General features: G+C 38.7%; 1 protein-coding gene across 1 annotated transcript in view; it reads right to left on the bottom strand.

The window, feature by feature from the left end:
• The window catches only part of ACSBG1 (acyl-CoA synthetase bubblegum family member 1), a 35,378-nt gene that overhangs the window by 4,483 nt on the left and 8,172 nt on the right, over positions 1–22,723 (bottom strand). The window contains exons 4-13 of the mRNA XM_090148692.1: positions 19,263–19,330; positions 10,950–11,167; positions 10,254–10,342; positions 9,379–9,499; positions 8,823–8,903; positions 5,918–6,067; positions 3,940–4,116; positions 3,207–3,388; positions 1,978–2,211; positions 1,307–1,524 (exon numbers count right to left, since the gene is read on the bottom strand). Of these exons, the coding sequence (XP_090004818.1) occupies positions 1,307–1,524; positions 1,978–2,211; positions 3,207–3,388; positions 3,940–4,116; positions 5,918–6,067; positions 8,823–8,903; positions 9,379–9,499; positions 10,254–10,342; positions 10,950–11,167; positions 19,263–19,330 (1,538 nt within the window). The remainder of the gene's footprint in view (positions 1–1,306; positions 1,525–1,977; positions 2,212–3,206; positions 3,389–3,939; positions 4,117–5,917; positions 6,068–8,822; positions 8,904–9,378; positions 9,500–10,253; positions 10,343–10,949; positions 11,168–19,262; positions 19,331–22,723) is intronic.

Here is a 22,723-nt window from a genome sequence, read left to right as displayed (position 1 = left end):
TAGATCTTCTCACAAGCTCCATGACACTTCATTTTTCAGTCTGAAATGCCAGCTTTGTCACAGCTGACAACAGAACTGTAATCACAGCAACTTTTTGCACATGCCTACAGATACTCCCTGTCTGGGCTTCTCTAGCAGTGTCTTTGTGCTTCGCAGCTTCTCTGGATCTCAGATACCAGGAAGCAGTTTCTACGGTTTCATGCTCAATATAACAAATCATAAAACTTGTAAGACCAAAGGAACTAAAGGAAGAAGTCCTGTTTCAGTTATTAGAAGAGAAGCTCCTTTACTACCTTCTATTGCATTTACCTTAGTAAGACATTAAAACTAAAAGTAAACTGGACAGGTGGTTCTTTTATCTCAGACGGTCTTCCTAACCTGAAAGTAGAGCAACAGTTGTTAGTTCAGCAGTCAAGGAAGATGCGAGTGCAACACAAACGTTAGGGCAGAAGACAACTAGGAGGTGCTAGCCACAAAATTAAGCAAAATTGAATTAGATAAGAAAGCAAATTAAAAATCAAAGTAACTGTATCTAGTGCAGCCTATTAATAGTACCTACTTAAGTCCTGGTGCCTAATAGAACACCATGTTACTCTCTGACAAATTCGTTCACTCATGTCATCCCCTTAATGATTCATCATGCATTCTATGATGATAGTTACTCAGTTTTTAGATCTCGACTTTACACATCTATGACAAATCTGACTCTATGAGCATATATTCTGAGAGAGTACTTCAGTAACCAACGACCAGTTTTATTCACGTGAGACTTCAAGCCATGCACTGTAAGAGCACCCAGCTTTATTTTCCTGTGCTCTCAAATTTCAATACTATTCTCTGTAAACGTATCACAAAAAAGCAGAGGAATCTAGCTCACATCTACAGCAATGACTGTTACATAATAGAGTTGCCTGCTGTTACCATCTTAACATTCTAGTGTGCAATTAAGACAACTGAGCAAGATCCAGAAGGAGACTGGACAGCTTAGAGGATCATTAGAATCAAAGACGACACACTAAGCCTGCATTATGATTTTATATTATTTGTGATTAATAATAAAAAGGTCTGGGAGATGGACAGCCTCACTGTAGGAACTGAGGTATCTGCACCTGTTAAAAACTAGAAGGAAACCTTTCCTGAGTAGGGAACACCATGGTTTCCTCATTGGAAAGCTTATTTTACTTTCTGTTAGATTAATGCAGCTGTGATTAAAAGACAGTCACTAAATGAGACACGCCACATCTGATATATGATTGAACAGTGCTGGATAGTTATTATAAATGTGATGCAAGATTTTCCTCATTACCTTTAATTCTTCCAGTGACATAGAGAAAGCCATCCTTGTCTAGTTTTCCTAAATCTCCAGAATGCAGCCACCCATCCTCATCAAAGGCTTCTTTTGTTTTGTCTTCCATGTTTAAATAACCCATGAAAACAGTCCTTCCCCAGAAACAGATTTCTCCATTGCCTTCTGTATCTTCATTCACTAATTTCACTCTGCAGCCAGGTACTGGTTTACCACAGCTTTTGGGGAAAAGAAGGAAAACACAAGGAGCACTGAAATACTTAATATTGATAGGATATCTACAATACCAACTGCCTGAGTCCATCAAAATGTAAGCGATAGTAAGTAACACCCTGCTATAACTGTTTGAAAGGAATGAAATAACAACTTACTGGGGCTAACACAATAGAATGTGTAGACACTTTTCAGCTATCTTGCTCATGCTTCCTGCTCTTTCCTTCTCTGTATCTTTGAGGTTTCATTTTGAAAGTTATCCTACCATAGGTCAGAGCTACACTGCACATTCCATTTAGTAACTGTTCTGCAGAAAAGGCTGTAGATAATTTTCATTGCTCTTGACTTGGCATGCTATGGAGGTTCAGTTTCTGACCTCAAAGTGATAACATCTTTGCTGAACTCAGTAGTACACTTCTCATAGATACAATGAAATATAATAATAACTGTAAAGTTACCTGTGTTGCCTGTAGTTATACGGCCCTGAGAGGCAATGTGGGCCTGTGGTCTCACTCATGCCATAGGCTTCATACAGGGTGATGTTCAGACCCAAAAAAAAATACAGTGTTTCTGTATTGAGAGGAGCAGCACCACAGAAGTGCTTCTGACAGCTAGAAAAACCCAATGCACTGCGTATTTTAGCAAGCACCAAGTAGTCTGCTAGCCTTGTCCAGAACTGTTTCAAGTCACTGCTGAGTAGAAAACAAGAAACAGGAAGAGACAGTAAGTTGGATGAAGTCATATAGTTAGCAAAACAAAATCAGAAGCAGGGCTTTTTTAGATATGTATTTGTCCTTAGTGTGTGGAAGTTGACAGACTCACATTAGTAATAACAGGTAACATTTCTTCATTTATTGTGTCTTTCACTGCAAGTGAACACCAACTCTTATAGCTTCTGAATACTGCTAATTCAGAAAGCATCTACAAAACCATATTGCATTAGACAATGCTTTTGTACTCCTGATTCTTCATCAGTTAAAATAATCTCTGAGAACCAATACCACCAAAATCAGAAATTTGCAAGACTCTTTCAAGAAGCTGAAAGATCAGACAAAAAAATTGCCATCAATGCACCACATATTTGGGAATCTCATATTCTGTAAGCCATTTCATACTTCACTGTGTCCCATCTTAAGAACTTTGGAACAGGAAGAATTGTGAATTCAATTCATTGTTGAATTTACAACATTCAGTCCCTATGCACTCTTACAGAGAAAAACAGAATAATGTGCTTATATAATAACATAGAGCTCAGAGAATTCAGGGGTTTGAGGTAGTCTGTGAGTTTTTGTCTGCATTAAGCATTACTGCTCCCATAGTGCATACTTGAAATTGTCATGAGGCACTTGATATCTGGGTGGCCCCAAAATTAAAATTTTCCCCTTTTCACACAGTTCACTCAAATTCATGCCCTTTACTTAAACCAGTAAGCAGCCAGGACCTCCCCCAGCTGAAAACCAGCCAGTTCAATTCCCAGTTAGGCAATAAGTTATCGGGGAAGATGGAGGTTGGTTTTATGATTAGTCTCCCGTAATTGATAACTGCACCTTCCCTCTTACATTGTATTTGCTCTCTTCCTAAGTCAAGTATTACTTATATATATGTAGAGAGTATCATTGATGCTTAAGAGCTTATTACAAACAGCTACTTTCAGGATGCTGGAGACTTCTCTCATGACAATACATACCTGCTTGAGCAGTTCAGGTTTCTCTCTAAGCTCACTGACATAGCCCATGACAGCATTTTCTTCTTCACAAATCCTGACTGAGCAGAAGCATCCTTTAATTTCTCCATGATTTTCTCCCATACTCTGGGAACTCCCATGTGAGATGTTGGTTGCACTTCTTTTAGTGTGTTGATCAAGCTGCCCTGTTAAAATCATTAAATCATTCCAAAGCATTGCAGAAGGTCCACATCACTGAATAGAAGGTTTGGTGATATAGTCTGCATTCTGCCTCCATTTCCCCCCAAAAATTGCTTACACTTCTTCCACAGTAGAGCCACATTTGTCTGCCTAAAATAGAAGCTTATTGATCTAGACTACAAATTTTACACACACATTCAGAATATTGTGAGCATAAATTAAGTTAGCTATTTAATCAGGGAAAATACTGGAACTGACTTCTTCTCAAGCTCCGTTGTGTCAGTTAGGAGTTTTATGTGGGGACAGGCAAGGAATCAGTTCCAGGCACACTCCTAACTGCAAAAAGAGACTCTTTCTACGCAATTTCACCACAGAAGTAAATGGAGTTTAGAGCACTGGATCGTGAGTCTAATGGATTTTATTGTTCTGTAATTCCTAAAATAACAGACTCTCGATCTTCATCTTCTGTGCCTCTTCTAAGATCACGTTTCCTCGTTCAGATGTTTTCCTAGATTGAAAAGCGCAGTCTTAATCAGGTGCAGTGCAAGGCAGATACCTTCAGAGCATCTGGCTCAGCAAAGTAAACTTGCTCTCCCCATTTGATTCCAGTCCACAGGTCATAGATTTGTGCAGCTATGTGGCTGAGTGGAAGATAACTGACAATGGACTCCTGTTGGACCTCTGCAGGTTGCATATCTCCTGCTCTGCTGCAATGTGCTGACGTCCAAGTTATCTATTTAAATAAAAAATAACATTTTTTTTTTCCTATTAACATAAACTAAGGATCTTCATGATATGCTAATACAGCTATGAAGAATCTGCTCACAGAACTTGAAGACATTGCCATCTTTGACAACACACCAGGTTGTTATTCCTCTGGTGCCACTCAGTCAAAAGCAACATGAACTCAACTAATAGCAACAAAGGTTTGCATATAACAGAAGTAAATGTGCTTGACTGGTTTATGAACACTACCAACTCCCCACACCTCTCTACCACAGTTAGGAAGGCAGCCATGGCCTAGATGGACAAGGAGAAAAAGTGATCAGCCTTCTGCAGATTTCCTCCTGTGCACACTTCCTATCACACTGGCACTTCTTCACTAGCATGCATCTAAATGCCTACCTGCTAAATAACAATATTTACTCAGTGATAAATGATCTCACAGGATAGTTAAGTAACTGCAACAAACTAATTGCCTTCTACTTGTCATAACATGGCTAAGCATCCTAAAACAAGGATGATAGCAGCAGTGTTCTGCTGCTCCAGAAGATTCACTGCAATGGTTCACAGAGGCCCTCCTCCACACATACAAGTAGAAGTGCATGTGTGAATAACGCTGAAGATTTCCTGCTTGACTTCTTAGTGAAACTGTATAGTGTTTCCCCCTTTTCTTTCTGATTCTTCTTAATTTATCTGAGAAGATAAATTAAGTTGAAGGATGCAACGTATACATATATTTGTTATCAGAATGTAGTGCATTCAAGACCCACATATACGCATGGATGTGAGGAAAAGAACATATGTCCATGACAGAAAGAAGGAAACAACTTTCTTAAAGGAGTCTAAATAATCTAAACTAGCGAGGCTGGGATGCTCAAAGGAAATTATTTCAACGTGGTAGGGGAAAAAATACAAATCACATGCAATGCTCGCTATCACAGTATATCCTTTTCTTCAAAATAAATGTGAAGTTTATCTTGAGAGTATGTTTTGCCTAAGAAAAGTCGAGATTCTCAAGAAAAGCTTTTAGTGAGCAGCATGCTGTCAGGACAGGCCACTCCAAATTTAGGCGACAGCATTGGTCAAGCAGCTATCAGACACTTAAACAAAGTAGGCAGAGTGGAATGTCCTTGAAACATGTCTGTACAGATTGCTCAGCTTCTTTATCCTCCAAAGCCTCACAGCACGCAGGCACACTCATAGCAGATCTGCATGAGTGCCCGTGACCGACTCAGCATTGGTTTTTACAGATGGACAGTGGCACACTTCTTTTGACTAAAGAAGGCAGCAACAGTTACAGGCAAGGCATGTTTTCCACTGTTGGTCAACATAAAAATAGCCTGTTTGTGATCATCAGCCAGGAATAGTTTGGCAGCTAATGTGGAAATGACACCAGACTCTTTTGAGACGGAAGAGCATAGAATTTGCAATGCCAGGTCAGCCTTTTTGTCTATCAAGTCCACTATGTTCTCCTTCAAGATATTTCTGTGCTGATTACATACATTGCTCGCTACCTGTAATTGCTTCTGCATTCTTTTAAGAGAAATGACAGTGGATAACAAAATGCATATTCATAATAAACTACACTCAAACTTGTGAAGTGTTACTTAGAATGGAGTTTCATTTTTCACCATGCTTATACATTATCAAAACCAGCTGATTGCATTTTCAATGTTGCTTTGTAATACACTGTGTTGCAAAACTAGACCCTTGAAAGTCTTCTGCTATGTAGCAGTCTTTTCAAAACACAAGAACATGTATCCTCATGCTTTGCTATTTTTTGTGCTCAAGGAAAAGTCTGAAGTACATACATTGTCATGACTCAGCATAGCTCCTTTTGGCTTCCCAGTTGTTCCTGATGTGTATATTAGTACACAGCATTGATTTGGCTTTTGGGAGTTAATAATGTCATCTAAAGTAGCATCAGATATGTCATCTCCCAGCTTCAGAAACTCTTCCATCTAGAACATGCAACAGAAAATACAGGATATAGGATATCAAAGTCAAAAGTCAAAAACATGAAGTTACTGAATCTGTCTAAAAAAAAAAATAAAAAAAAAAAAAGGCAGAAAATGTCAATGTCTTTCTCTGAACACAATTCCAGGGCAGGTTTCCCCAGAAGCTGTCTGCGTTAAGAATTCAGTGAGAACACTGTATAACTTTATGTGCAAGCCGCACACAGACTATCTGAAATTATGCTGCTATGAGACTTTTCATCATCTCCAAAAGACATTGTATTACTATTCCCTCATCCAAGATGCATACTATGTAGAAGTCATAGAGAATACAATTCAGTTACTATCTCACATCCAGAACGATAATGACTTATTCAAAAGAATCTGGGTTTACATTTTTAGAAGTACACTTACAACATTCCACTTATAATTCTCTGTCCATTACATAAACATATTAAGTAAAAGAATGAAAGCTTCTGGGCAAAAGCATCAGCTAGATGTATGAATGCTTACCCAAATTCCCTGTTGTTTAACAGCAAACAGAACATATGATGCTGATCACAGCTTCCATTCAAATTTGCTTCAGTCTGGAATGAACTAAACCTTTCATGATGTTGGACTTTTGTGCAGCACAAAGTGGTCTGAGAAGCACGATGAGCTTTGTCCTCTACACTTCATTAGTTGTTTCATTGGTTGTTCTAGGACACATCTATCATGTGTACCTAATATCCTGCTAGTTATGCTGTTGATCTCAGTGCTAACTGAAAACTAGTTTATAATAAAAATTAAGGAAGTCAGTAACAAAAGGTCAGTTTTCCATCGAGATCAGGTCATTCAAACAGTGCTACAGAACTATATTATCCAAGAGCAAGATAGAGCAGCATCTCCGTTCTTCACGATTTCTTTGAGGCCGTATCTAGGATCATAAAGTTGTACAGGGAATGACGTGAAGGACAGCAGAGGTCAAGATCTCTCCCTCTGCCTGAGGGGGAGTTCATTCTTTCCTTCAAACCTCTCCTTGCCATTGGCAGTGTGCTACTAAGGTTGCAATAACTTGCCTCTGTGGCAGCTAGACTTCCTCTTCTTGGGTAGCAATATTGTCCTAGGATGCTTCTAACCACCAGTCCCAAGTTTTATACTTTCTTCTACCAAATCAGCTATCTGGGAAGAAAGTAAGTACAAAGCACAGCTCCAGAGCAAGTAAAGGACTCATCACACATTATCTCTTCCCACAGAATTCTCTATTTATTTAACTAGCTTCTGGAAAGTTTGGTGTTGTCAAGGGTGTAATTGTTTCTGCATGACTTAGCAGTTGCTCCTACTTTCCTGACCTTACTGTCTTCTCATACCAGAACGTGTTAATCACTGTATATCTGTTGCCTAGGCTTTGTTTATGGAACAGTACCTGCAACAGTGAGTACTCCTGTTTCAGACTACGAAAGGTACAAACAACCACAAAGACTACTGACCACGTCTGCCTTCTAGAAACACATGCTAATAAGAGAACTAGAACTCTGTCCTTACTGCAGCAATTGCTCATTACATCTCAGCTGTCAAATGGCAGTCCCTTTTATCATATGCCATGTGGTTTAGGTACTTTAGATCAAAGATGCTAAATAATCATTTCTGCCTTTGGAAATTTGATCTCCAGTTTCTCCTTTGCACAATATAAACTATGGCAACTGTCAGACTTCCTCACAGCTACCCCTCTCTGCCGAGAAAATATGTCCAACACACCTGAACAGGGTTGATTTCAAACGTATCTTTCAGTAACAGAATAAACTGTGTTAATGTGTAACAGAATAACATGTGTTAATTCTCTCTTCCAAAAATCTCAAGCACTGAGGTTTCAGCAAGTGCAGTTCCAGAATTATCTGCCAGCCCTTACTTCTTTCACTAGGAAATATAAGCAGCAATATCTCCTTCTGTTTTTCTTGTACCAAACGTAGAAGTATTCCATATCAGTATGTACAGTATTGTAACATTGTGGATTATAAACAGCATGCTATGGGTGCAATAATGTAAGTAGTTTGATGCTGTTACAACATTTTTCAGGCTGGATTCTGATAATCTGTAGTGCACTTAAAAAGGGGATTTTTGTATTCTTATATAACTGTTTTCAATTACATTTTTAAAATATACTAAAAATATTTTTATAAAAATACGTTCTGCTTAGGGTAAAGGCTTCTACTACTCAATTTTCTGATCCTGAATTTGTCCCCTCTACTGCTTTATTTTCGCCATGTGATCTGAAGATTCTGCACATGCTAAGAAAATGTGACCTTCTTTATGTAGCCTGCAGTTCATTCTCTTCACGTGTTGCCTGACACCAGAAGTTTGGTGCAAATGAGATGTAAATGTCATCTGTAAAAGGACAGGTGTTATCATGTTCTTGCATCCAGTGCAACTACCACAGTTCAGATTTGAATAGAGCTGGCAGACAACTTTTTTAGAACGGTAAGAGCTCACTTTCTCACCTGAGAAGCCTACAGGTGTTCTGTTAATCAAAACTGAAAAACAAACAACAACAAACAAACCAACATTAACACAAAAGACAGCTAAGCAAGGTAGCTTTATTTGTCAAGCATCAAACATCAAGTTACATGTAAGCTAAACAGAATACACTCATGAAGCTTCTGAATACATTTGCTGGAAGACAGCAATGCATTCTGAATGGCAGACATTCCACAGATCAAAGATAGTAGAAATTCATCAACTAATTAATACCTTAAGAATAATAACTGTTCCAGCGTTCACATACCGTATACAAATTTGGATGTCTCTCCAAAACTGAATCCTTGTATAGCACAACAGCTTTCAAGTGTGGCAAACGATTCCAGATCTGTTAGATTTTAAAAAATAATTATTATAATTTGTTATTCATATCTTGTACTTTTCCCCACTGAAGTACTGCCAAAACAGTAATTGGGTTCACAGAAGAAACCTCCCACTTCCCTCCTCTGCCAAGTATTTCCCCCTAACTCCTAACCATCTCATTTAAAAAAAGATGAGAAGATACAGAGTCTGCTCTAGAAAAACTGTTCTCAGCCAGAAGATTTAACTATTAATTACACCAAAAAAGGCTCTTCAGCACGCTCTCTCTTACTGCATCAAGAGCACATATCAAGGCCCGGGCAAGGCCAAACTGAAGATTGACCATTGCTGCTGTGGTTACCCATGCCAGACGCCAGACTTCTGAACTTATTCTGCCATGAAAGGTTCCATGATACAGGTAGCAAATATGGGATTTGGGAACAATATAGCATCAACAAGGGTGGAAAGTATGGCTTATAAGTAACTGCTCAGCCACCTCATACCTGCATTATCTTGTCCAATTGTTTCCGATTTTCCACAACCATGATGTTGGTTTTGCTGTCATAAGCAATGTAGTGGCAGGCCTCTGGAGAATTGGTTGTATATATTCCTGTGACAATTCCTCTGGGTCCAAAATTTGTATATATATATTTATGCATATATTGAAACATTTATATTTATATGCATGCACACATAGATGTATTTAATATGCAGAAAGCAAATAATAAGATATCAGATGAAAGCTGAGAGGGGTATCAAGATGTAGAAGTACACATTATCACAGCTGTAATGCTTGTTTCAAGTTTTCAGATATACATGAACAATATATGCAAAACAAATCCCTGAACTCAATTCAGTAGAAGATGCTGTAGACTGGGATTCAGTATTTTTGCCTGATTAAGGCTACAGTGGAGTTAGCTCAGAAAGTGGTTAAAAAACACTTGTCCTCTTTCTGTTCTAGCTGCATGCAATTATCAGTTTGAATTTCACTGTCACAGGAACAAACTGAGAGGTAAAATCTAAATTGTATTAAAAAATATATCAGACAAGGAATTAGGCTAGTGAGTATTTCAGCTGTCGCTTTGCTCACTTGAAATTACATTGCAATATTTGCATTGTAGACAAATATCACAAAATGGGGAGTCTTATCTGTTTCCCACATTCTAGTGACAAAAGACTATGCAGCTGTCACAGGTTTCACTTACGACTAATCCAGATAACATTGAGAGCTATGAGACTCCAGGAGGTTGCTGAACATGCTCATCAGCTACAGCACAACCTCCAGGATATGGCACCAAGTGCTAATTTCCCAAATTTCTAAACCTAGCAAAACAGAAACCTTGACATTCCTACACAAAAGCAAAGTAAATAACCATACCCAGCAAACACAGCTCCAACAGCTGAGATGAACCACTCTGGAGAATTAAATCCAAGGATTGCTACGCTGTGGAATCTCTCAAGACCAAGCTTGAAGATAATATGCATAAGGTTATAAATATAGGCATGTTGGAGAGAAACATATATCACAAAAAATGAGAACACATACAAATAATGGAAAGTTGTATTATTCCAGCATTGACAAGACACGTCCACCCCCGGCTCTATGCCATGGCAAAACTGGAACCTGCCAATAACAAACATCATCCAAACTTTTCACCATCCCTCCTGCCTGCTTAAGCTCTGCTAGTGGGACAGGCCTGAAAAACAGACCTTTCCAATGTGGACAGAAGCATCACGAGAGCTAGCCTTAGCCTCTGCTCAGAGTGGTTTTGAATTGCTCTTCATCTTGACAAAGTGTTGTTTTTTTTTTTTTTCCACCTATCTTTCTCTTAACCTTAAAGCCCTATGCTGAGCATTGTACCTACACTTGAGTGAAACAGCAGCTTTACACTTACAATGGCAGCAATGTTGTTATCCCTTAGACCAAAACTATGTGTATCTTTATTATTTCAAAAAGAACATGTCTGCCAATCTTCAGTTAATAGAAGGCAAAAAAAAGAAAAAAGAAACCTCTGAAATTCGTTTTTTAAGGAGACAAAGAGAAAAGGGAATTGGTTTTGCTCTCTGTACCTACTTTCAAGAAGCTCTTGGCTGCTTTCCTCGAAAAGCAATAATACTCTGAAAAAGTTATCTTCTCCCACTTTCCATTCTTTCTGCTGGCCAAAGCATTAAGAGATCCGTATTTTTCGAGGCTCTCCTTGAACATCTGATGAACTGTTATGGGAGTCTGCGGACATGAGTTATCTATTCTCAGTCTGACTCTGCCATCAGCAAAGGAAGTCCACAAAGACTCTGGAAAGGAAAGCATTGTGAGGGTACATTACTGAAAAGTACTGCAGCAACAGTAGGTCACCTCCCCCCCACTGCAGACTTATACAAGCACGGCAGGCAGGCTCTTGTTCATCACTGGTGAAAATGCACAGCTAATGGAAGTGACTGTGCTGAAAAAGAGTGCTTTGTAGCTGAGAATTTGCTCCCACAAATAGTGTTATTGTGCTCTTTGTTTCTGTTGTAGCTTCCTATTTATTTCCATGGGAATATTACTTTTGGAGCAACCTACATATAGATCTTCATCTCCACTTAATACCATCTTGCCCTATTTCATATTTTGCCTCCTTCTCTTGTCTCCCTCATTCTAATTATCTTCCCAGTCATTTGCTCTTTTTTAATCCTTCTCCTGCTTCCTTGGCAGGACAGGACTCAAGCAGGGAGCACTACCTTATGTCACTTGGCTTTCATGGATGCGCCAAGGACTGTAGCAGTCCCTGGCATTCACAGCTAATGACTGCCTCAAAGACTTTGGCTTGCAACTTTGCTGCTGCAAACCCAGCAGGAAGCAGACTTAATACAAATACAATTCTAAGAGAATTTAGGGGCTAGTTAACTCGCAAAATTCAGGTGAATTCATAAAAAGAGAACCAAAACATAAAACCAACATAATTTCCCTGACAAATAGCTGCTAGTTCCCATTCTTCAGAAAGAAACAGTACAAGAACATTCTCCCCCTTAGATTTACTTTCCAAGTAAGAAATATTTTTCAACATAAACATTAAAAACATTCTACAGAGAAGTGGAATAAAAAAGAAAATCAGACAAAATAGCTCAGCTTTGTAAGAAGTAAACATAACAAAATACAACTTCTTGAAATTTCTGATTGTCTCAGCTTTAGCTGACACAGAATTGTTTTCCTCAGAGTGTCTGGTATGATGCTATGTTTTGGTTCTAGGAGAAAAACAATGTTGATAACACAGTGGTGTTGACAGTTGCTGCTAAGTGGTGCTGCACAGAGCCATGCCTATTCACAGGGAAGGGCCCAAGGAGCTGGGAGGGAACAGAATTAGGACAGCTGACTCAAACTGGCCACAGGGATATTCTGTACCATATGATATCATGCAGAAGGAGTTTTGGAGGGGGTGGGAATTCATCTCACTTTCTTCCACTGCTTGGAGGCTAGCTGGGCATCGGTCAGAGGGTGGTGAGCAACTGCTTGTGCATCACTTGTTATACACATTATATATATATAAAAAATATATATTGTATATACATTGTATATGTCCATCATATCTGGATCTGCTTTAGGACACACCTGCAGCCTCCCTCAAGTTAGGCCTATCTGCACAGATAATCAGAGGCATATGAAGCTACTGTAAGCTCTTAAATATTCACTTAGAAAACTTCTTTGCAGCAAAAAGTCTTGTAACTTGACAATAGAAAATCAGATTATTAATCAACTGAACAAGGTATAACTACCAAGGAGGAAAATAGCACAGCCAGTCTACTTTGCTTTCACAATTCTGTGAAACTGCTCCAAAAATTTCACTGCTCTCATTCTGTATCCCAGCATGTGGACATCATTTTGGAAAAAACAGTTGATTTACCTTTCTGATCCCTTCCCAGACAAGAGGATACAAGCCCTGATGCAGAAAGTGAAAGGAGTTATAAAAGCTGTGATTGTATCAATCTGAGATTACTGTTCCTGATTCATATTATGTTGCATTCAGATCCTGACACACAGTCTTGTATTTGTTCTGTTTGTCAGGAAATTAATAGTGACAGCAATAAACACAAATCTTAAGGCTTAATCTCAATTTGCCTTCATTTTCTCATGTATGAATTGCATATAACAATTTTAAAAGAGAGGTGTGGAGCCTTACCCAATATTGTCATGTGAATTAAGGTCAGTGGATAAAAGGCTCCATAAATCCAGGTATTTCAGAAAACAAACAGTAATAGAAGACGCTAAGTAATGGACAGAAAGACTTCCACAGTGTAAACAGTGGCACCCACCGAACGTTTTATAAGTGGAGAGGGCAAAGCAGGTATTTCTGCACTTAACCCCAGTCCTGGTGTGAAGAAGATAAAACAAACCTGTCAGAGAAGGAAGCTATTGCTAATACAAATACTTATTTTCCCACACTGTCACAAAGATGAAAAACTGTCTGATGTTCTGGCTTCTAAATCAACAAAGATGGGAGGGATCACAGGTGTAGGTGTGCACAGGTGGGCGAGTGCTCTGTTGAAAACAAAAATCACACCACAAAGAGCTAAATTACAACATTCTAGTCTCCATATTATTTAAATAAAATAATAAAAAAAACAACACTCTACAGCGTCTCTCCAAGTGAACTGAAAACATTAGTATTATTCCTCAAATAACATTACAGAAGTTGTATAATGACAGTCTTCTCAGTGCAGGCATTTGGTGGACAATGTATTTATATCCAGACTAAGAACAGAATTAGTGTCACAGAGACTCAGCAAGTCACCTTAATAACACACACTATATGCAGTAATGGAATATCCATTTACACATTCATTCAGTATCTGTACTCACATGAATTCGTGGGTAAAACTTACATCTAAAGATAGTTGTTAAATCTCGATAAAAAGCAAAAAAAAAAAAAAAAAAAAAAATCCTTAAGAATTCTCTCCCACAGATTTTGTAAAAACAGCAGAAAGTGAACAACATGCTCTGTTGTCACTATGCAAAGGGACATTAAGTGGAGGGCTCAAGTCTTTTCAGAAAGAGCCTGGGAAGGAATGCCTGGCTAAACACTGAATGGACCGATTATATACTTTGGGAAAAGCAAAATAGGTGTCCTGCCACACCAGCAGCTGAAAGCTAAACTGCAATGTCCAAGCTGGAAATGAACTCACCATCTGAAACCTAAGAGGAAATCAGAATAAGGATCTTTTAAATAAACTATGATACATTATATACCTGTAGATTTAGAGAGCATAATGAAAAAAAACCACAATAGAAGCAAGCAATCAGAGTGGACTATTTATCCCTTTCCTATTTCTTCCAGTAACTCTTCTACCTGCACTACACTTTGTACCCTCAAATGATTCTTTGTTCACTAATATTCAACCTTGGCTTATTTCCTCGGTAACTCACTTAGAGATGGTGAGAAGGTATTTGCTTCAAAACAAAAAAAAAAAACAACAAAAAACCCAAATCACAACACGTTTTATTAGATAAAATAAAATTAAAAAACAACACAGATTTTAATCAGGTACTCAATTTTGAATCCCCGAGACCCTTATCAGAAATATGGTCTGACTTTTGAGTTGTGCTTTGTGGAGCCAGGATCAATGATCTTTATGGGTCCCTTTCAATTTGGGATATTCTATACTTCTAAGTCCCATCCACTCCTGTCCCTGCAGCATAGAATCATGGAATCATAGAACTACTCAATGGAAAAAACATTAAAGATCAAATCCAACCACAACCTAACCATACCAGCCTTAGTAATTTGACCTCAGCTCAAATTGATAGGCCATAGATATGCCCTGAAAAGTAGAAACTATGATTTAATTTCTGCTTGAAACTCATTCAGTTTTTAACTCACACAACATTGTTTTGATTACATGCCACTTCCTACAAAATATCACTCTGCTCTAATGACTGGTGTAGGCATTCAGCTCTCTGCTGGAGGCATTTTTTTTAATAGACAGTCATCATCCCAGATTCCACAGCTGTGATGCCATTACATTCTGCTGACAATACAAACACATCATTCCTCCTCTTACCTTTCTTGTTTTTTGCGCTTTTTTTTTTTTCCCCTTCAGCATGTCTTCAGCCCTGAAAGCTAAACTTCTTTTCAGTGAAAACTGGAGATGAGTGTTTACACACAGGTTGGAGTCAGAAAACTTGGCATCTGCACCAAACTTCTCTCATGTCAATGAGCAGATTGAACTAAGAGGTACAGAGCTTCCTATGAGTCAGAATACATACAGAGTGTTTTGTTTGTTTGTTTGTTTCCAAAAGCAAACCAACATCTTTTCCTGCTGCTTACCTTACCCTCAGTTAGGGCAGGAAGATGAATCCTGCTATATTATCAATTTTCCATGATAAACCTGTAGCTTTAAACACTCTAATTTTTTTTTATTATTATTATTTTTTTTACATTGAATGAAATAGCTGGACTATTTTTAACTTACAAAAACAAACAAGCCATATTAATGTTTTAGTTCACAGATGTTTTCACCTTTTCCAGTAAATGAAAAGGGAACATTTTTCAGTCACAAGAAAATATATTGCACTGCAGATGTAGTAAACTGCTACCACAGTGAATCAGAGATATAAAATACCCTTCAAAAAAATGCTTCTGCAAACTGACACGAGGGAGTGGTGTAGTAGAACAAACAACTGGTTATAAAATAAGCTTCATAAACTGTGTATAAAATAAGCTTCATAACAACAATAATGCTCTTAAAACTGATTACGAAGCACCAAAATGCAGGTGTGTGGAGGGTGTAATCAAGAGAAGTATCACTACTGAGACATTGTCCAGGCATAGAGAGAAAGTTCAAATTCAGTTAAGTGAGGGACGAGAAAAGGGCTTCAACATGCACATCAAAAAACAAAGGAAGACCCGAGGATATAATGAGAAGCTTACTGACACAGGACTTGGAAAGGGATGACGTAATCAGTACCTTCTTTCCCTTGGTCTTTACTGAAAGGCTTCCTAAGGCTTCTGTGCCTAGTGGAAGGTGAAAAGTTCTACCCACAATAGCAGAGAAAGATCAAAGTAGGAACCTCACATGCAAACTGGACATATACAAAAATGTCCGTGGCCCCAGATGCATTTCTTCACAATCAGAGATCAGGTCCCATGTCATCCCAAGCCCATTCTCCACCACCTTTGAAAAAATATGGCAATCTGGTTGAGATTCCCAGTGACAGAAAAAAGGCAAACGCTACAATCATCTGCAAAACCAGAGAGAAAGAGTATTCAAGTAATTACAGGGCAATCTGGCTCGCCTCAGGGAAAACTATAGAACAAACCCTCCTAGAAATCACTGTGGGGCATAAAATGATGACTGAGACCAGCCAGAATGGATATACCAAGGCCTGGAGTCTGTCCAACCTAATTGACTTCCACCATGGCTGTGTAGATGGGAGGAAGAAAGAAGCGGCATGTCATTTGCTTTAACAAGGTCTTTAACCAGGCCTCCCATAGCAGTCAGACTTGGAGGGTTTGGACAAGATGAAGTTGGAGTATCAGGTGAATGAAAAACTGGCAAGATGATTAGTCTCAGAGAACAGTGGTCAGTATTTCCAAGTCTAACCAGCAGTCAATTAGAAGCAACATTCTTCAGGGGTTAGTCCTGGAAACGATACTGTTTTAATGACTGCATTGCTGTCTTGGACAATGGAATGCACCCTCACCAGCTTCAAAAATGACATCAAATATGGGGAATTGGTCAACATGCCAAAGGGTGAGGCTGCCTTTCTGATGGACTCAAGCAAACCGGAGCAATGGGCTGATGCAAGCCTCAAAGCTCAACAGTGATAAATGGTAAGTCAGCACACAGAACAAGCACCACTGGCTCAGCGGAAAAATCCCTGTGGTTCCTGGTGGCAATCAAGCTGTATGAGAGCCAGTATTACACTCTTGAAAGGCTAATTCCTGGGTTGCATTAGCAAGATCACAGCCAGCAGATCTAAGGAAGTGATTATGTCCCCCTACTCAGTACCTGTGAGCTAACACCTGGAGCAGCATGTAGCTTTGGAAGTCCCAAAGCAATAGGTTGTAACAAACTGACAGGAGCCCAGTGGAAGGACTCAGGTGTTCACAGTGCTTGAGCACAATACATAAGAGAAGCCTCTCAAGGAGTTCAGTGAATCTAACACAGATGGCAGGGGGTTATAGAAAAGATACTCTTCTCAGAGGCACACAGCAGAAGGACAAGAGACAACAGACAACAAGGGAACATCTTACTAGAGGAAGAAAATTAATTTCACAATGGAGGTGGCTAAGATCAAGATCAGGAAGTAAGAGAATGAAGAATCTCCATCTTCAGACATTTTCAAAACTCAGCTGAACAAAGCAAAGGTAGCTGAGCCTACCTTTGAGTAAAAAGCTAGACTATCTCCTCTCCAGATGTCTTTTCCAATAAATTATTTTGCAATTTCATCAGCATATAGCCAGCACAGAAGCTCTCATCTAATTTTACACTGATGTAAGGCCAATATAATGCTTGCTGCTCAGAATGACACTATTCTGGATTCATATGCACATTATCAGGAAAACCAAAACATGACCTGATTCCATAGGAATGAGTGGAAACCTACTGGAAAAGAATAGAGAAAAAAAAAAAATCCAAAACAACCTGAGGTCTTCATTAGACAAAATTACATCTGAAGTCAGAGAACATAAAAAAAGGACAGTTCACAACTAGAAAGCATTGCAATCTCCCTTCCATTCACATACACAACAGCATGGGTATTGCTAAATATATCACATTTTTGACATTTAGTCCTCTCCATACCAATCATCTGTGTAGTTGTGAGGTGCTTCCAAGTAGAACACCACTCCTCATTTAAATGGTTAGCAGGTAGTGCCACCGATTCTCAAAGTCAAATAAAAGATAAAGACTAACTTCAATTGTAAGCTCCTGATGCATCAATTTAGAAACGTATCTAAGATCAAAAAAAGGAACTGCTTAATTAAAATGAGCAGAGAGTGTCTTGTGATCACAAGAAAATTATGATGGAATAGCTGGAATGGCTTCCACCTTTAGCTGTTCACCCCACCTCCCTTACAGAGTCCATAGTAACCTACACAGGAGTGGCTGAAAGGCACATGCATTCTTTCCTGAGCACTGTGGTTTACAGACCAGCATATTACTGTAAACTCCTGCCAACAGTAACCTCTGGGAGACAAGCAAGGCAGATAGCTGGTGGCAGTAACCATTGTCCCAGATAAATGCCATTAGAAAAATAGGTCAGAATCTTCACGAGCATACAAATAAGTACTCTGTAGAATTACAGCCTCAGTAATAACCTACACATCCAATATGTTGTCAGATAACTCAATAAAACACTCTGAAACATCTGAAAATAAAAGGTAGTTGCCACCTTTGCCCATAAAAATTTCAAAGTGCAGATGCCTACTAGTTCTACTGTTAAAAAAGAGAACAACAACAAAAAACTCAAACACTCCAACTAAAATAAAATTCAAAAAAATCCAGCAAAAGAAAACAATTGTGAATCAAAGAATTGTATTTTTTGAAGACTATACACACATATGAATACAAGTGTGTGTGAATACACATGTAGATCTGCATATGATCTACCACATAGCTATCATTTCTTCAGGATCCAGTTGCAGTCACTACTCCACTTGTCTCATAGTACAAATACAACTTGTTTGAACAAGCAAATTCAGATAGCAGTAGCTGTCTCACCAAGGCAACGGGAGCTCCTTCAGGGCTGCAAACTTTCCAAAGAAGCTGGCTACGTTCTGCCTCTAAACTTCCCTTAAGCCACATAGAAACACTGCACTTTTTTTTTTTTTTTACTTAACACTGCTCTTGGTTTAAAGTTACATTAGTATGTATATGCCACAACACAGAGCAGGACTGATCAGAGGATAGATACTACTCTGCAGCCTCCAGTTATTGCACTCTATGCCAAATCCTTCATAGTTAAGAGTTGGCAAGCAGGCTGTCATACTAAAGCTAAGACCACAGTGAGTGCGAATTTGATGGAGATCAAGCTACTTTCTACTTTTGTCTAATAACTGTCACAAATACAGACAAAAACTAACTGAATTTATGCAAGTTTACAGAAAGCTCCTTGTCACCGACCCTGGAGGTGTTCAAGGAATGTTTGGATTTTGTGTTGAGGGACGTGGTTTAGGGAGTACTATTGGTGATAGGTGGATGGTTGGACTGGATGACCTTGTAGGTCTTTTCCAACCTTGGTGATTGTGACATTTTTTCACTTACCCTGATTCACCTGAGTTTATTTTCCAGCTGCATCCTCTTATCCCAGCCCTGAAAAACTGTCAGTCTGTTCGCTAGCATAGACATGAAGATTACAACTAAAAATTCTAAAAAAGAATTCAATTTCCAAAGATTTCCTTTCACATCTTACCTGTTTGTTCCTGGTCTTCAGAATGAGCCAACAAATCTCTGCAGACAGGTTGTCCATCAGCCATTCTTCTGAAAGAAGAGAGAATTGTTAAAAATGTAACTCCAGGAGTACTAAGAGGATCCACTGCAATCCACATACAATATATTCAAGGGGGGGGGGGGGGGTGGAACTACATCAGGAAAAAAGTAAGAAATACAAACAGGAAAACCAATATACAGCTCAGGTGAACAAAGAACACTTTGTCTCTCTTTTGCATGCTCTACAATCAGGTTAGACAGGGAAAAACTTTCAGTCAGTAAGGATGACATTTGTATTTTACTGAGAGGATGCTGGATTCCACATCATGGAACACACAAGATGGAGATGGTAAATGTGACTCTCAGAAGACATCAGCTGTGTGAGTATAAAGAATGGATGATCAGTCCTAACCTTGACCACATTACCAGCATATTCATATCACATTTGTTATCAACTATCACTGTTGATACCTGTGAAGGCATGAGATTAGGGTTTGGTGGTCTTTTCTTGTTTTGTTTTTAAAACTAGGAAAAGAATGAGATTTAGTTCATAACAACATATTTCTCAAAACCTGCATCAAGCAACTGATTATTGCATGGATTAAATTAACATTCCTTGGTTTAAATTTAAATAAAATTTTAAACAGATAATATCAACTCAAAGTTTGTAAAGTAACATGCTGCAAAGTATAGAAGCAAAAAATCTAAATAACAAAGGAATACATAAAAGTGAGTAAGTGCCTAAAGTAATGCACTACAGAATATTAAAAATCATATTGTTATTGATGAATAATCTGATGCATTAAAATAATATGACCCAGTGAAATGTATAAGTTTCTCAACGTCTATATTTAATAGTTAATAGCCATAGCTGATACTAGTAGTCTGAATGTATGGAAAGAACTTTTCCTTCAATGAAGGCTTCAGCCTGCAGACTTTGATTTGACTTTATTAAATAGAACAATGGGTGGGAATTAGCAGCCTTCAGAGGCTGAGAACAATTTTGGATCATCACTTCCTCCCTCAGAACAATGGAGGAGTCCTGAGTGAAGCTCAAGTTCTTATCCTCTTTAACACAGTAACTTCATGCAGAAAAAGAAAATCCAAACAATGCCCTTCCCAGCTGTCAAAAAAAAGTAACAAGCAACTTCCAAAGTGGTTGTTAAACACAGCACAGTCAAATAGCAAGCAGTGGGACCAAGCACTATGTCACACAGTATTTTGTATCTTGCATTAACAACTCCATCTTATAGAATATGGATATGTGGCACAATCCAAGAATTTATTACTATTTGTTATTCACAACAAAATCATATTTTAAGAAAGCCTCATCCAAGCCAGGCTCCTACAGAAGAACACAGCTGTTTTTGCAGTTCTTCACTCATCAGAAGTGGCAGTCCCTGCTCAGCTCTTCCCCGCTGTCTCAGAGCAAAGGCACAGGTTGCAAAAACAGCTGATGGAAAATAAGGCATCATCACTAAGCTTGCCTGTGAGGATGTTTCTCCTCTTGTTAATGGCATAATGGGGCAAAACATGAAAGAGCTTGTTCAATAAACAGAGACTTAGGCTCTGGAAATAGTCACTGGCTGGGCGGTGGCGGATGTTGATGAGAAACAGAGTAATTTAAATATAGAGGGGGATTAGACTGTATTTGAAAAGGTAAATCTGTTTGACGTGTGGGAGAATGGTGGCTTAAAGAAGTGTAACACACAGAGCAACAGTCCAAGAAGGTACATTTGATGATAAAAATAAATAAAAGCATCTAAAACCAATTAGAAGTATGTCTGTCAACTTGAAACACTTAACCCTCAAATGTGTTCCCATTTGAAAGAAAAACTGCATTTTGCGAGCAGAAACCTAGTGCAAACTTAACTATTTTTTGAATACTTTTCAATCCTTACTTTTTTAGTAAAGTAAGACAAATGAAGTCTTAGTTAAAAGATAACTGAATGTTATTTTTACCTATAATGGCAAAAAAGCCTTCAGAAGAAAATGGATATGATTGGTAGTTTAACAGAATAACCTCCTGTGAGACTACACAGAACTTGAAATAATCATAAGTAACCATTTCTCGCAAAGGAAAAATCCCTTATGGTCTTATTCCCACCCAGATAAGATCTAAGATACTGGTTTGGCTTATAATTTGCTCCATAAACATTAGCAGTGTAATGTGAAAAAAAAATCAACCAGCAAATTTGAACTTCTGGACTCACCCTGGTAGCATTTTAACATGCAAATGTCATCTGAGGAGCTCTACACATCAAACGTGTTCAGAAGCATCCAAGTTTGTAACACTGTGTGCAAAGCAGCTGTTACCTGCCTCAGCCAACTAAACAGTTTGAGAGACTTTTTGGAAGGTGCAAAATTCTCTTTTATCAACAATTTATTGCTCAGAACATCACTATTACACAGAACTGTCACTCCAGAGTGAAAGAATACAGTTCTTAATATCATTTGATACTTCAACTTTTTCTATGGTGCTAACCTTTTTAAAAAATTAGAGACTATAAAAATTATGTTATGTGGCATTCTTGGAGTAAAACTGAAACAACACTGTGGGACTACTTGAATCACAAGCTTGTTAATTATACTGCTGCAAGGAGAAAACGTGCTGCAGAACTATGTTTGGTGCTGTAACAGTTGGACAGATCAATATGATGGGAAAAGCCGTTTCACCAGAGTGGTAATGACAGAAGGATTGGCACAATAGAAAGGTGCTACGAAGGAAGGGAAGAAGATTGCTCACCTGTATCAGAAGATTCCAGGTTCGCAGGGGAAAACTCCACCAAGGAGGGATCCCCAGGAAGAGATCCTTCCCCAGTGCCAGTCAGCCCTTCAATGAGGTCTAAGAGACGTGCAGCCAGGCTCCACTCCTTCTGGACGCACAGCTGCATTGCCTTCACCTGTGCTTCCAGGGCTGACTGGTCCTTTCCCCAGGTGCTCAATCAGTGGTTCAGGCCAGGACTCAACATTTCCCATACAGGTGCTAAGATGCCCTATCACAACCAAGGTGCTTTTGAAATCTGGACTTTGGCTGTTACAGTTAAGACTGGCACCCTACATACATCATGTAAGGTTATGAGTGTAGGCATAGCACGTTCCCAAATTCATCCATCTATTTAAAAAATTATTTGTCTTTTGTTTGCTTAGGCAAACAAACAGAAGCATGATCCCAAAGCTAATACACAGAAACCTCTGCAGGGCACACACAGGAACTGATAGGTCACTTTGGCATGCCAGTTAGACCAAAATGAGTTCATGTTACACAGTGTTGTCCAGCTAGAGATAATCAAAACATACTTTTGCACAACTCCATTAGCAAGAACGTTTTCTGAACAGCATTTCCTGACATAATATGGGATTTAATTTGGAGGTACCATTCTATTGAAGAAGATCCCATCTGTAGCCTCAAGTCACAGATTTCATTGCCTTAGTCTTTCCCAA

This window comes from Phasianus colchicus, chromosome 12, assembly GCF_987193195.1.
Source record: "Phasianus colchicus chromosome 12, bPhaCol1.hap1.1, whole genome shotgun sequence".
NCBI classification, from domain to species: Eukaryota; Metazoa; Chordata; class Aves; order Galliformes; family Phasianidae; genus Phasianus; species Phasianus colchicus.
This window is presented reverse-complemented; position numbering and strand designations above follow the sequence as displayed.